A 13,810-nucleotide genomic window follows, 5' to 3' on the forward strand; every position below is an offset into this window, starting at 1 on the left:
TCGATGTTCATTCTGCTGAGTCCTGAACTGGCCAGTTCGTTCTGTTACGTTTCTACGAGGGAGGACTCAAATGCAGAAATGTGTTAACAGGTTTTATTGAAAGACAGTTGACAAGACGAGATGGTGGTGGGTGAGGAGGTGAATAGTCCAAACAGTAGGCAGGGGTGAGGCACAAAGACAGGCAGGCTGAGAGAGCGCTGAATCCAACCCAGGATGATAGTAGGAGGGAGGGTAGACACAGAAGGCCAGCAAGAGACTGTCTTGCTGCTTGGCTGATGGTAAAAGCGGCCAGGGAAGCTCAGCTTGGAGACAAACTGGGAAGACAAAAGACACAGCAAGCACAAGAAACGACGAGACTAGACGAGGTGAGATTTAAGTTAGCTCTGACTAGAAATTACTAGACTGTCAAACAAACAATGTAGCACAACATCTATACAGAAGAACAACATCTAACGAACTGGCAACACATGAGGGAAAGAGCACACATTTAAAGGGAGCTAAGAACAAGAGGAACAGGTGAGCACACTCAGACAAGGAACAGGTGACCACACTCAGGTAAACGAGGACTCAAACAAGGGAGCAGAGAACATGAGGAACAGGTGACAACACTCAGACAAACGAGGACTCAACTAGACAAGAGGGTGTGGTACAGGGAAACAAGGAGGCAGGAACAGAGCACATGGCCAACACAAACAAAACCATACGTTCAAGCACAACACAAACATAGAGACATGAAACAAAGACAACACAGACAAAGCTGCCAGAGCAAGACCCTGACAATGTTAGAACTAAACTGATGGTTTGCTCAGGCTGTTGATCTGCTGAACATCAAACAATGCTATAACTTCTTGCTTTCCTGTATTCTGCTCCAGCTCTCTTTCCCTTGTTAAACTGTATGGATGTATGTATGTGTATTTCAGAGTAGTTTAAATGTTTAGTCTAGTTAATAAAGTCTTTTTCATATCACGCGTAAAGTTGTCCGTGTCTCAAGCTCATATCTGGAGTCACTAATCATAGATCTTGACTACTTGCTCTTAGTAGTACTTAGTAAGAAAGACATTTCCCATGCCCCGGAAATGTACATTTCTATTAATTAATTAATAACCAATATTGAGTGTTCACGGGATGAACCGAGTAATTGGTTGTAATGTTAATGTAGCTACATCAAGTTAACCCGATTAACTGATCCAAATATTCATAATCAATCATAACAAGTTATGATTGATTATTAATATTTCATAGAGCTAGTTTGCTACACACCTTATACATATATATATACAGTGGAGAGAACAAGTATTTGATACACTGCCGATTTTGCAGGTTTTCCCACTTACAAAGCATGTAGAACTCTGTAATTTTTACCATAGGTACTCTTCAACTGTGAGTGACAGAATCTAAAACAAAAATACAGAAATTTAAGTAATTCATTTGCATTTTATTGCATGACATAAGTATTTGATACATCAGAAAAGCAGACCTTAATATTTGGTACAGAAACCTTTGTTTGAAATTACAGAGATCATACGTTTCCTGTAGTTCTAGACCAGGTTAGCACACACTGCAGCAGGGATTTTGGCCCACTCCTCCATACAGACGTTCTCCAGATCCTTCAGGTTTCGGGGCTGTCACTGGGCAATACAGACTTTCAGCTCCCTCCAAAGATTTTGTATTGGGTTCAGGTCTGGAGACTGGCTAGGCCACTCCAGGACCTTGAGATGCTTCTTACGGAGCCACTCCTTAGTTGCCCTGGCTGTGTGTTTCGGGTCGTTGTCATGCTGGAAGACCCAGCCACGACCCATCTTCAATGCTCTTACTGAGGGAAGGAGGTTGTTGGCCAATATCTCGCGATACATGGCCCCATCCATCCTCCCCTCAATACGGAGCAGTCGTCCTGTCCCCTTTGCAGAAAAGCATCCCCAAAGAATAATGTTTCCACCTCCATGCTTCACTGTTGGGATGGTGTCCTTGGGGTTGTACTCATCCTTCTTCTTCCTCCAAACACGACGAGTGGAGTTTAGACCAAAAAGTAGGGATGCACCGAAATGAAAATTCTTGGCCGAAGCCGAAGCATAATGAAACACTTGGCCGAAGGCCGAATACTGAACGCGGTGTTTGGCATTTGTTCCATTTATTTTGACAATTTTTTCACTTACTATTTTGTCTCGCTTTTCAGAGAAAAAAAATCAAATTTAAAAATATTTATTTAATACTGAACATTTTTTTTAACATTCCATCAGATATTATACAAACAAAGCACAATATAAGTAAATAAATTACTAAAATAGTAAAATTAAAAAATTAAAATATTTGGCCATCTTTGAAGCCCCCCTTCTTGAGTAGCCTATGTTAGGCCTATAACTAACTGCTGAAAGTAGTTGTAACTCAACAAAAAGTGCATTGAAAAGTGCAAAAAATTTGGATGAACCCACAACAAATGAATAACTGTCCTAGACACAAGCCTATTTCTTCAGAAAAAGTGGCAGGTTCATCTTTATGAAAAGTAGCTTCTCTGCTTTCTCACATGAAAGTCGGTTCCTCTTCTCATCGATGGCATGAGATGCAGCACTGAACAGTCTCTCGCTGTCGGTGCTTGTGCATGGAGCAGACAAGTACCTGGGATCAGAATAGTTAAAATTTTAAATATTGCCGTTTTCTGACAGTTGCTCATTTCAAAACAAACAATGTCTCAGAGATAATGAAATGTTGAAAACCGTTGTAGTCCTACTATTTTACTACACTTAAAGGTCCAGTGTGTGATTTTTGGCGACATCTAGCGGTTCGGTTGCGAGTTTACACTAAGGGCTCAGCCCACCGTTCACCCCTCCCTTTCGAAGAAGCTACGGTGGCTAAAACGGGACAAACATCGTCGACTGAGACAGCAGAGAATAGCCAGCGTAAACCAAGTTTCTGTACCACAGTCCATTATAAACCACATCATGGATAAAGTTTCTTAATACATAATATAATGATAGTAATCAGCTGATTGTCTCACGAACGTAACCAGCACATTCTCCCCACATAGCAAACCCATAAAACAGCGAGGGAGAAGAACCACATGAAAATATGCAACTATATATTTTTTCTAACAGGGTAGTAAAAGTTTAGCTGGCTAATACGAGCTGTTACTGTGGCTGAGCTCGTTAAAGCGTAAAGCCTTGTTTAAACTCGACGCGTCCGCATGAGCCCAAAGGTGCGTGTGGCAAAAATTACGTGATTGTAACAGCGCGCGCGCCTCCGCATCTCCTAGACACACTTACTACACACACAATAGGCTTTTTTTCTCTGATTTTGGAAACTCGATCGACTTAAAATGCTTCCAAGATCGACGGGTTGGTGATTCCTGTAACTGTTTTACGGTCAATGACAAGAGTAGCCTACTAATCAGCTGTCACACGAACTTAACCAGCACATTTATCCCCACATAGCAAAGCCATAACACAGCGAGGGAGAAGAATTAAGTTACATGAAACAATCCAACTACATATTTATACCACTGACAAGGGAAAAGTCACTACTCACGGTGTTTATGACTAGCTTCTTCTAGCTTCCTGCGGCTTCTCTTTCAAGGTAGTGACGAAACGCGCTCTGTAGCGTTGTTTGTTCGCGTTCGGCTACTGTAGAAACATGACGTCACAATATGGCGACCTTCATAGAAGGGGATTCCCGCGCCTATGTAGATATAAATGCCTCATTCTAAGGTAATAAAAACATTACGGTTTATTAAGTAAGTTCTTTATACACCACTGAACACATAGTTATGGATGTCATATTTCATTTCTGTTAATAAATACTCAAAAATGTTACACACTGCACCTTTAAAATAGTACCAAATACATATTATAAAATACAGTAACACTTTACAATAAGGTTCCATTTGTTAACATTATTGCATTAACTAGCATTAATTAACAATGAGCAATACATTTGTTACAGTATTTATTAATCTTTGTTAATGTAAGTTAATAAATATACAATTGTTCATTGTTAGTTCATGTTAGTATAAGTGCATTAACTAATGTTAACAAATACCACTTTTGATTTTAATATTGTATTTAGTAAATGTTAACATTAAGATTAATAAATGCTTTTAATAAGTTTTTTTTGCATTGTTAGTTTGTGTTAACTAAAAGACTATTTAATGTTAACAATAGAAACTACTTAAGTTTTACGAAAAAATAAATAAAATCTTAAATTAATTTCCCATACGAGTAGCCTATCTGCGTGCCATCTGTGCCAGGTCGGGAAAGCGGCCTTGATTGGTCCTCCAAAACTCGAGAGGGTTATTGCTCCTGGGGGTGGGGACTTCTGAGAGATAACTATCTAATTGTTGAGCTTGTCCTCTGTCTTGCAAATGGGTTATTCTCTTGGAGGATCTTATCGAACATGTAAGACAGTGAGACGGTGCACGGCTCATCTGTAGTACGAGCTCGTTTTCTCTCTGCGCTGTTTTCATCTCCTGCGCTGTGCATCACCTGACCGTCTCCATCACCTAGCGACTTTCCCAAATCCAACTCGGCCTGGATCATTTCTCGTGTGCGCAACTTTTTCCCCACATCCAAGTAATGATCTTTATATTGTGGATCAAGTACAGTCGCGATGCAGTACAGGGGTTTGAGTCCGCCTGACTAAATCGTGTGCTGACAGCCTCTAAGAGCGCACTTTTAGTTGTTTTCACTCCGTGGTCTGTTTCAGTCTCTTTGTTTAAAAGACGCTTTAGTGCTGCAAGTTATGTGCGGGCAGATCATGATCTGCTATGTATGTAGCCAGGACTCGCTCTTGCGCAAAAAGGCTTTCCAGCATATAATATGTACTGTTCCACCTTGTGCTCACATCTTGTTGGAAACGTTTTTGTGGCGTTCCGAACTGTTCTTGGATAGATTGTAGGCGCGCATAGGCAAGCGGGGAATGTTTAAAGTGGCCAACAATTTTCCTGCCTATCGCTATCACATTCGCTATACTGCGCTGACTCAACAATCCCTCGTTGACCGCCAGTTGAATTGTGTGTGCCATACACCGTATGCCTTTCAGATTGCTATCTTCCATGGCTTTAGCCTTATTTCTTGTGTTGTCACTGACTACCGCATGCACTTTAGATCGGTCGATATGCCAAGTGTCAAACATGTTAGTGAACGCCTCTGATATGGCTGCAGCTGTATGGGACCCTCTAAACTCTTGTGAGTCCAGCACAATCTTTTGTAGCATGAAATCTGTGTCGATCCACTGCGCAGTTAAACTCAGCATACTGGTGGGGCTTACATCCGAGCTCCATATATCAGTCGTGAAGCTGAGGGCTGCAATATCTGTAGCCAAGAGCTCATGGACGTGAGTTGAAACGACGTTATACATCTCAGGTAAGCACACGTCTGTGAAATGCCGTCTACTAGGTATGGTGTAACGGGGCTCAATATGGTCTATAAGCCTGCGAAATCCAACATCCTCTACAACCGAGAATGGTTGATCATCCAATGCGATGAATTCCATTATCCTTTTAGTAATGCCTTTAGCTTTGGCACTGTCACTGGTAAACTTTTTTGCCTTTTCTAAGAAGTCAGCAACAGATGGAGTGGGTGTCCTGGGACTGGGAGGAGCTACTTTACTTTTCGCTGCTGCCGCCGTGTCTTTCTCGTACTCAGCCTGCTGTTCAGGGGTGTCTTGATTTTAAGTGATAAATCAAACTTGTAGTGCTGTAAGTTTTTGCAGATGCACCCCCTCTGGACAATTCAACAGAACAGTGTCTGCAAACGGCCGTTTTTGCCTCTTTCTCGGACACTTTAAAATGCTTCCACACCGCCGACATGTTTGCTGCATTTATAAACCGCGCGCCTCTCACTCTACGTTGGTTACTATTTGATTGCGTCATCAAAAACGTCTTTGTTCGTAAAAATTTATTCAGTCTTTTTACTTATTCGGCTGAATAATTTTCATAATTTCGGTTGCAGAACATTCGGTGCATCCCTACCAAAAAGCTCTATTTTTGTCTCGTCAGACCACATGACCTTCTCCCATTCCTCCTCTGGATCATCCAGATGGTCATTGGCAAACTTCAGATGGATAACAACTTTTGTGTTATCCTGGACATGCGCTGGCTTGAGCAGGGGGACCTTGCGTGCGCTGCAGGATTTTAATCCTTGACGGCGTAGTGTTACTAATGGTTTTCTTTGAGACTATGGTCCCAGCTCTCTTCAGATCATTGACCAGGTCCTGTCGTCTAGTTCTGGGCTGATCCCCCACCTTCCTCATGATCATTGATGCCCCACGAGTTGAGATCTTGCATGGAGCCCCAGACCGAGGGAGATTGACCGTCATCTTGAACTTCTTCCATTTTCTAATGATTGTGCCAACTGTTTTCACCAAGCTGCTTGCCTATTGTCCTGTAGCCCATCCCAGCCTTGTGGAGGTCTACAATTTTATCTGATGTCCTTACACAGCTCTCTGGTCTTGGCCATTGTGGAGAGGTTGGAGTCTGTTTGATTGAGTGTGTGGACAGGTGTCTTTTATACAGATAACGAGTTCAAATATAGGTTAAAATGCAGTTAATACAGGTAATGAGTGGAGAACAGGAGGACTTCTTAAAGAGAAACTAACAGGTCTGTGAGAGTGTCGGAATTCTTACTGGTTGGTAGGTGATCAAATACTTATGTCATGCAATAAAATGCAAATGAATTACTTAAAAATCATACAATGTGATTTTCTGGATTTTTCTTTTAGATTCCGTCACTCACAGTTGAAGAGTACCTATGATAAAAATTACAGACTTCTACATGCTTTGTAAGTGGGAAAACCTGCAAAATCGGCAGTGTATCAAATACTTGTTCTACCTGTTGTATATGCCCCTGACCAGTGTCCAGTGAAGGCTCCTGCCCCTGACCAGTTCGGTTTCCAAGCCCTCTTCCATTCCACAGGCCTGGTCCTCCTTCCCGCCCCCTGGTCCGCATCCACTCCGCCTCCCTCCTGGACTTATGTCTGTTTTTGAGGAGCGTCTGAAATCCGCTTCTTAGGGAGGGAGCTCTGTCACGATCTCAGCCTGTGTTCCCGTCTTGTGTGAGGACTTTTGTGTTATTTACTGTCTTGTGCCATGTTTTGTAGTTCTGTCAGGTCCATTAAGTCAAGAACACACATGACAATAAATGATTAGGAAATTGTATTGAATAAATTGCAATTCAAGTTGATCATTAAAATTTGGCGGTATGGCTCTGTTCAGGGAGTCCTCTGACCTTTCATGAGCACCATGAAATAGCAGAGTCAGAGGACAGCAGCAGCATTAGGGAACGCTCACACTTTAGTACTGGGAGAGCAGAACTATTTCCCCATATGAACAAAGCAGCAACGATGACAGAAAGCAAATGCCACATTATACACGACAGGAGGAGCTGGGGAGGAGGTGGGTTGCAGCGAGAGCGAGCAGTTAGGAGTGAACTGAATCTGCTTAAATAGGGCACCCTGATTTGAGCGTAGGTATTACCAACGAGGGGAGATGAACAGCAGATGCGCTGATGCAGCTCAGCTGAGCGATCGCTGATGAGACCATGTAGTCGGCCGATAGCGTTAGCAGCATCTTGACTACCTGGCCTGCCAGAACTGACGCTAATGCTCACTTTCTTTGTAGTTTTCCTGGTTGATTAGTCTCTCCAGTTGTGTCTTGTTAGTTCCCTTGGTTACCATTGTGTGTTGTTCCCATGACAATCAACCCTTGTTAGCCTGTGTATAAATTGCCCTTGTGTTTTTCTTGTGGTTTGTCAGTCGTTGTTTGCTGGACCATGCCCCTGTCCTGAGTTTCTTTGTTTGCCCTGGATTACCGGTGTTTATATTGTTATTAAAGTAGTGCATCTCCGTTACAAGCTTCCAACGGAATAGATTTTTTGACGTGCGCACACTGCAGGAATATATAGAGTTTCTCGCTGTTTGCGCATACTAGCCATCCTTCTACATGGCTTTTTTTTTTTATAAAGAGCAGACTTAATATTTATCTATTTCGGGTTCTAATTAGGAGACGACAAGCACATGAACATCTGTGCTTATCAAGCAATAAAAACATCTTTCCCACGGCCAAAATAAGGACTGATGGGACGTTGTCCTGCTCATCTTCAAAGACGATGAGTGGAAGGAGAATTTTGGAATGACACGACAGTCATTTATGCCACTTCATTCAACAATAACAGCTCGTTCCACGCGTCATATGCCTACGTCATTATGTGATTTCTACATTATTGCACATTTATAGTTTCGGGGTTCAATCTAAAATGTTTACATGCCCTCTCGATTGGATTAGAAAAGGTTTAATCACCCCTTACAATCAGGATTAAATTTTAATCAGATTTGGCTAATTTATTCTAACTGACATGGTTACATGTGACTTTTTTTATTCCAACTGTGCTACTGGTCCGATTACAATTGTAATGTGTAAACATGTAAACATACTGTCAATCAGTGTAACATTTCTATCATGAAACAGATGATAAATTACGCATTAGGGACTTTTTAGTGACAAGAATATGACTGACCCTATACGTTTTTTTGTCGATTTTTTTTACTTAACTGACCCTATACTTCTGTAAAACATCCACGTCACAGAATACCACACTGTGGCTACAGCCTTACCAGAGAGAGAGAGAGAGAGAGAGAGAGAGAGGGAGAGATAGAGAGAGAGAGAGCTCTGGCGGCGATCTGTGTCACATGTTAGGAGAATACAATCAGTTGAGTTTCACAATATGTTTGATCATTTCTTTTGCTACAGACACACAGGTGAGAGTAAATACGATAAGTGGGAGTGGTGTGTGTGTATAACTGGCAGAGCAGCGGGGCCGTCAGGTCATCACACACTCCTCACTGAAGCTTTACCGCCGAGGTGAGTGACTTTACATTACTCTCATCACACCTGACAACACGTTTACTAAGGCTTTAAAATGACTGCAGTGTTTTATTTTAGCCCGCAATGATCCAGCCATTGAAAATTAATTTGAAACTCTAATGGTCATAATAACAGCACTACTGCTGTTACTGCAACTACACAACTATTACACTATTACTACAATTTGCAACAACAACTATGATGAGTGATTAACTAACCATGTGTGAAATAGTTTGGGCATCTCATAACAGCGTAGATAAAGGAAAACATCGTGAATATTTCCCTCTCGTGCACTCTTTAACTGTTTTCATGCCTGTGCGCGTTCTCATACAGTACTTTTTTTTAGTACAGCAAAATAAATATTACTCCGTATGTCCTACTAACAACCAGTGCAACAAAAGGATCCAGTTAAATGATGTGTATATGTTTCTGCTGTTGCCTGGATATGGCATTACAGTTGACATACTCCCTCGTGTTATTGTTCTCATCAAATGACTGTTGTTAAGGAATGTCCATTGTTTAAATGCTTTCTTTGTGTCATCTTGGTATACACTATAGATGAAACTTATATGCAAAATGTCTATGGCTGTAGGGATACTGAATATAGTCCTGTAAATAGGTATCCTAATGTGCTTCATGTGGTAACATCTAACATCTTTTATTTAAAATAGGATTGAATATGACTGAATTGATCTGAGTAAAAAATTTAAATAAATAAAAAATCATGGACATTATTTTCACTTTATACAGTGAGACATACACTAGCTAAAGCATAGTTTTTTATGCAATTAATAATTGAACATATTAGCCACATTTTAAGTCCGACCAAGTTGTTGTATTAGTTTCCATGATATGAGCAAGAGTGTAAATGTTTTCCATGCCGTTGACATGAGTGACGAGAGAGCGAGGGAACGTGTTCCTGTGGTGTTTTGTGCCTGTGTGCGGGACGTGCTCCACCTGAACGGCTGCAGATTGTGCGTTACTACTACACATGCTGGAGTTTTACCTTTACTTGCCCTTGAGCTACACATTATTAATGAGCACATTCAAACATGGTTCGTTTTGCCCAAGGCAAGCACTCGCCAGCAATACAGCTGAGGAACAATAAACCACTGATAATTGAATATGCAATAATATATGTGACAGATCTCATTCTCACGACGACAGTGGCGGAGCCAGGATTTTTTCATAGGGGTGGCCAGGTAGGGGCCAGTAAACAGTCTGGGGTGGCACATAGATCTTAATTATTTTAACATAATAATTAGTTTAAATAATGTATTGGACTGTTCCTACACAACTGAATACAGTTCATTTGTATTCAATTGTAATTGAGAGAGTAGTGAATTAGGAATTATGGAATACTGAGTGAATTTGATATTTCTTTATTATTATTAGCTACTTACCACCTCCAGGCATATTAATAAAGGGGACACACACTATAGCTAAAGTTCTTTAGTCATATAGTAAACTTGCTCAGTTAGCATGGTTCTGGTTCTCAAAACCCCCAACATTGTTGCACCTTCATGGATGAGACATGCAGATGACTACTGTAGTTCAAAGATTATACCCTTCATTATACCCTTCATTGAATTTTATATAATCAATTAACTCTTCAACTTTCTATATTAGTAGTCAAAATAAAGAATCTAAACCGTTCTATCGTACCTAATTAAAAAGGGGGGAAACATCTCTTTTAAATCGCTATGTGCAAGAATGTGAACAAGGCGGAAGTGAACATGCTTTACAAATTATTTAGTCCTTTACAAATTAACGCAAAATTACCGCCTATCTTCTAGTACACATGCACAGTGCTCACATTTATTTGTACATAAAAAAAAACACATAGCCTATCAGTTTGTGCCTTAAACATGGCAGACTATTTTAGTCTAGACATATGTGACGCATATATAACAAATACATACATGCATGCAGTTTTGACACAGATTTTATCGCCTTTTTGATTATTCCACGAGTTGACGACAGAACTACAGCTACAGCACGCCACATTTGCGCGTGATGTGCAAGTACAGTACAACGTCTGACAGGACAGTAAAAAGTTAGTTTTACTGACATTTGTTGACCTTGCAACATCTCATCTTACTGCAGATAGCCAACTGATTCAGGACAACGCGCTTTTCTCCGCATCTGACGGAAGTGTCACAAGCTTTCACACAGATCTTTCAAAATAAAGTAGAATCAGAAAAAAAGAGAATTACGTTGTTGTTTCTTTGACTGGACATATGCGACTCACTCAAAACGGTCTTGCAACCCACCAGTTGAGGAACATCAAATCTATATTTACTATGCTCCGGTCACTGCTGAAGCTTATTCGGCACCTGTACATTTCCGCACTCGTTTGACTTGCGCCTGGCGCTGAGGTGAAGTTGGAGTGCGCGAAAAGTCTCACGTTTTTTGTGGTCTTAAAATAAAATTTTTCTGTGTTTTAAAAACGCAATTCTTGTAAAAAAAGAAAATAAAAAACCCTTGGCTCCGGCACTGACGGCCCAGTTTTCATTATTGGACATTCATTTAATGAGATTCAGTTGGAACACAAGTGTATATCATTCATGTTTATCTTGTTTGAAGTGATGAAATTGCTATCAATAGTATCAGATTACAGTCCCAAAAAATAAATCACCACATCCAACTGTGAGCCCCTTGAATGCCGTGGAGCCATGAATTCCTGTGGTGTAATTCGATAGGCTCTTTAAAGACACACACTAGCACTCCTAACCAGCATTATCACGCATGATTTGATCTGTTGTTGTGTGTCCATTGTGCGCCTCACCCTGTTGTCTTCCCCCTCAGCTCATAGCGAGGCTGTGTGGCCCTTCACATGGAAATGAAGAAGATGAGAGAGAATATGGGCTGGTTGTACTACCAGTACCTGCTCATCACAGGCATCTATGTGCTGGAGCCGTGGGAACAGTCCGTCTTCAACACAGTCCTCTTTACTATGGTGGCCATGGTCATCTACACCTCCTATGTGTTTGTGCCTGTTCACGTGCGTCTGGCGCTGGAGTTCTTCTCTGAGCTGGTCCGAGGACAGCCGGAGAGCACAGTGGCCCTCATGAACTGAAGATGGAGGAAAAACCTTTTTATTGATCTACGGGTCACTCTTGTTTATTTTTCTACTCAGAAACAGACAAGCCAGATTCAGCCATGTTCAAGTCTTCCGTGTTGGATTCCTGGATTCCTGCCGCGTCATGGGAATTCTGTAGGCAAAAGTTTTGGATGGATCACTGCGTGATTGCCAATACTGAGGATTTGCATGATATCATCACAGACACTTTGGCCTGTTGCTACTGTGCGATTAACGTCCTCTTCATCACTGGTTGATAATAAGGAAATCATTATTTTGACTCTATATTAGGAGTCCCTGATCGGACTGAGATATGATGATTATTTGCTCCAGTGCAAATGAAAACATTTAATTATAACAACGTCCCAAAAAACATTTATTATTGCATATTTTATATTCTGAAAGTTTTGTAATCACCTATGCAATGTGACTGGTCTAAATGAAGGTATATGCAGGTTTATTTTTAAATGCACTTGATCACAAATCAGTGGAGGCCATTTGTCCACTCTTGTGTTGATCGGACCCTTGTTCTGGTGGTGGTGGGATCGTCTTCCATCATTCCTGCAGGCTCTGCTCCTGACGCACAAATGCTTGATATGCATATAAATGTCTGGAATTACTGGCATTCACACATTTATAGGCACTTGAACGTTTGTTTATTAAATACTTTTGGTTAACGGGTTACAGTTTATATTGTTTATACAGTTTATATTTATATCTGTAGCTACTATGTACTGTTAGGTACAATATGCTTATTGTGTTGATGTTGCATTGCAAAACCCTTGTGTTGCTACTGAGGTGTGATACAGGTACTGTAAGGTTAGGACAGGTTTGGTGGTATGGGTAGGTTTAAGGGTGGGTTTAGATGTAAGGGAAGAGCAAAAAGGGTTTAAAGGGATACTCCACCCAAAAATTGTGTTATCATTTACTCACCCTCAAGTTGTTGCAAACCTGTATGAGTTTCTTTCTTCTGCTGAACACAAAGGAAGATATTTTGAAGAACGAGTGGAACAGTTGTTTGGCACCATTGACTTCCATAGTAGAAAAATAAATACTATGGAAGTCAATGGTGCCAGAGTTCCAATCGTTCTTCAAAATATCTTCCTTTGTGTTCAGCAGAAGAAAGAAACTCATACAGGTTTGCAACAACTTGATTTTAGTACAATGTTTTCAGTAACATAAGAATGTAGTCTCTCAGCTCTGTTGAACACATTTTACCATGTTTAAATTCATCCCACAGATTTACCATCAAATCTAGTACAGAAAAATCCTATTTTGGCTAATTACGTCTGGAGTCACTGAAATCAATTTTTACTTAATTTGTGTCTTATTTTGATACTAGTTACCTTTTAGGCCCCGTTTACACGAGAACGATTCCGGGTGAAAACGTAAAAATATTTTATCGGATGTGCCTTTCGTTTACACGGCAACGACGTTTTGGGGGCTTAAAAACGCAAAAAAGTGAAACCACCCTCCAGAGTGGAAATCTTAAAAACGCTCCGTCGCGTTCCCGTCTAAACAGTAAAAACGCAAATCTGCTCACGGTGGCTCTCGTCGCGTACGCATTTACGTCACAGGCATGCGCCAGTACAGGAAAATAACAACCAACATGTCAGATGATTTCCATACGTCGGACCTTCAAGTTGCCCTAGCAGCTCTGAAAAACATACAAGAGTCTTTTTAGCAGTTGTACAAAATATTCTAAGATATTGGTGTTGTTGTGTGGCAGTGCTTCACATTGCCACCTAGCCGCCTGGAGTGCATACTACATCGAATTTCACACACTTTTGCGTCACCATATGCACGCGGATTTCCCAACCATAACGCTCGTCTAAACGCAGAATAAAAAGTGATAACGCAACGCCACTTTTGCGTTTTCT

The 13,810-nt window shown here is 40.9% G+C and overlaps 1 protein-coding gene across 1 annotated transcript; it reads left to right on the forward strand.

Annotated features, from left to right (window-relative positions):
- The first annotated feature begins 8,813 nt into the window (after nucleotides 1-8,813).
- Nucleotides 8,814-12,422, forward strand: sptssb (serine palmitoyltransferase, small subunit B). Its single transcript, XM_056264657.1, has 2 exons — nucleotides 8,814-8,845; nucleotides 11,657-12,422. The coding sequence occupies exon 2, from the start codon at nucleotides 11,685-11,687 to the stop codon at nucleotides 11,925-11,927; it is 243 nt and encodes an 80-aa protein (XP_056120632.1). The 5' UTR covers nucleotides 8,814-8,845; nucleotides 11,657-11,684; the 3' UTR covers nucleotides 11,928-12,422.
- Nucleotides 12,423-13,810: the final 1,388 nt, after the last annotated feature.

Source organism: Rhinichthys klamathensis, unplaced genomic scaffold, assembly GCF_029890125.1.
Source record: "Rhinichthys klamathensis goyatoka isolate OS25496 unplaced genomic scaffold, OSU_Roscu_1.1 h1tg000223l_1, whole genome shotgun sequence".
In the NCBI taxonomy this organism is placed as follows: Eukaryota; Metazoa; Chordata; class Actinopteri; order Cypriniformes; family Leuciscidae; genus Rhinichthys; species Rhinichthys klamathensis.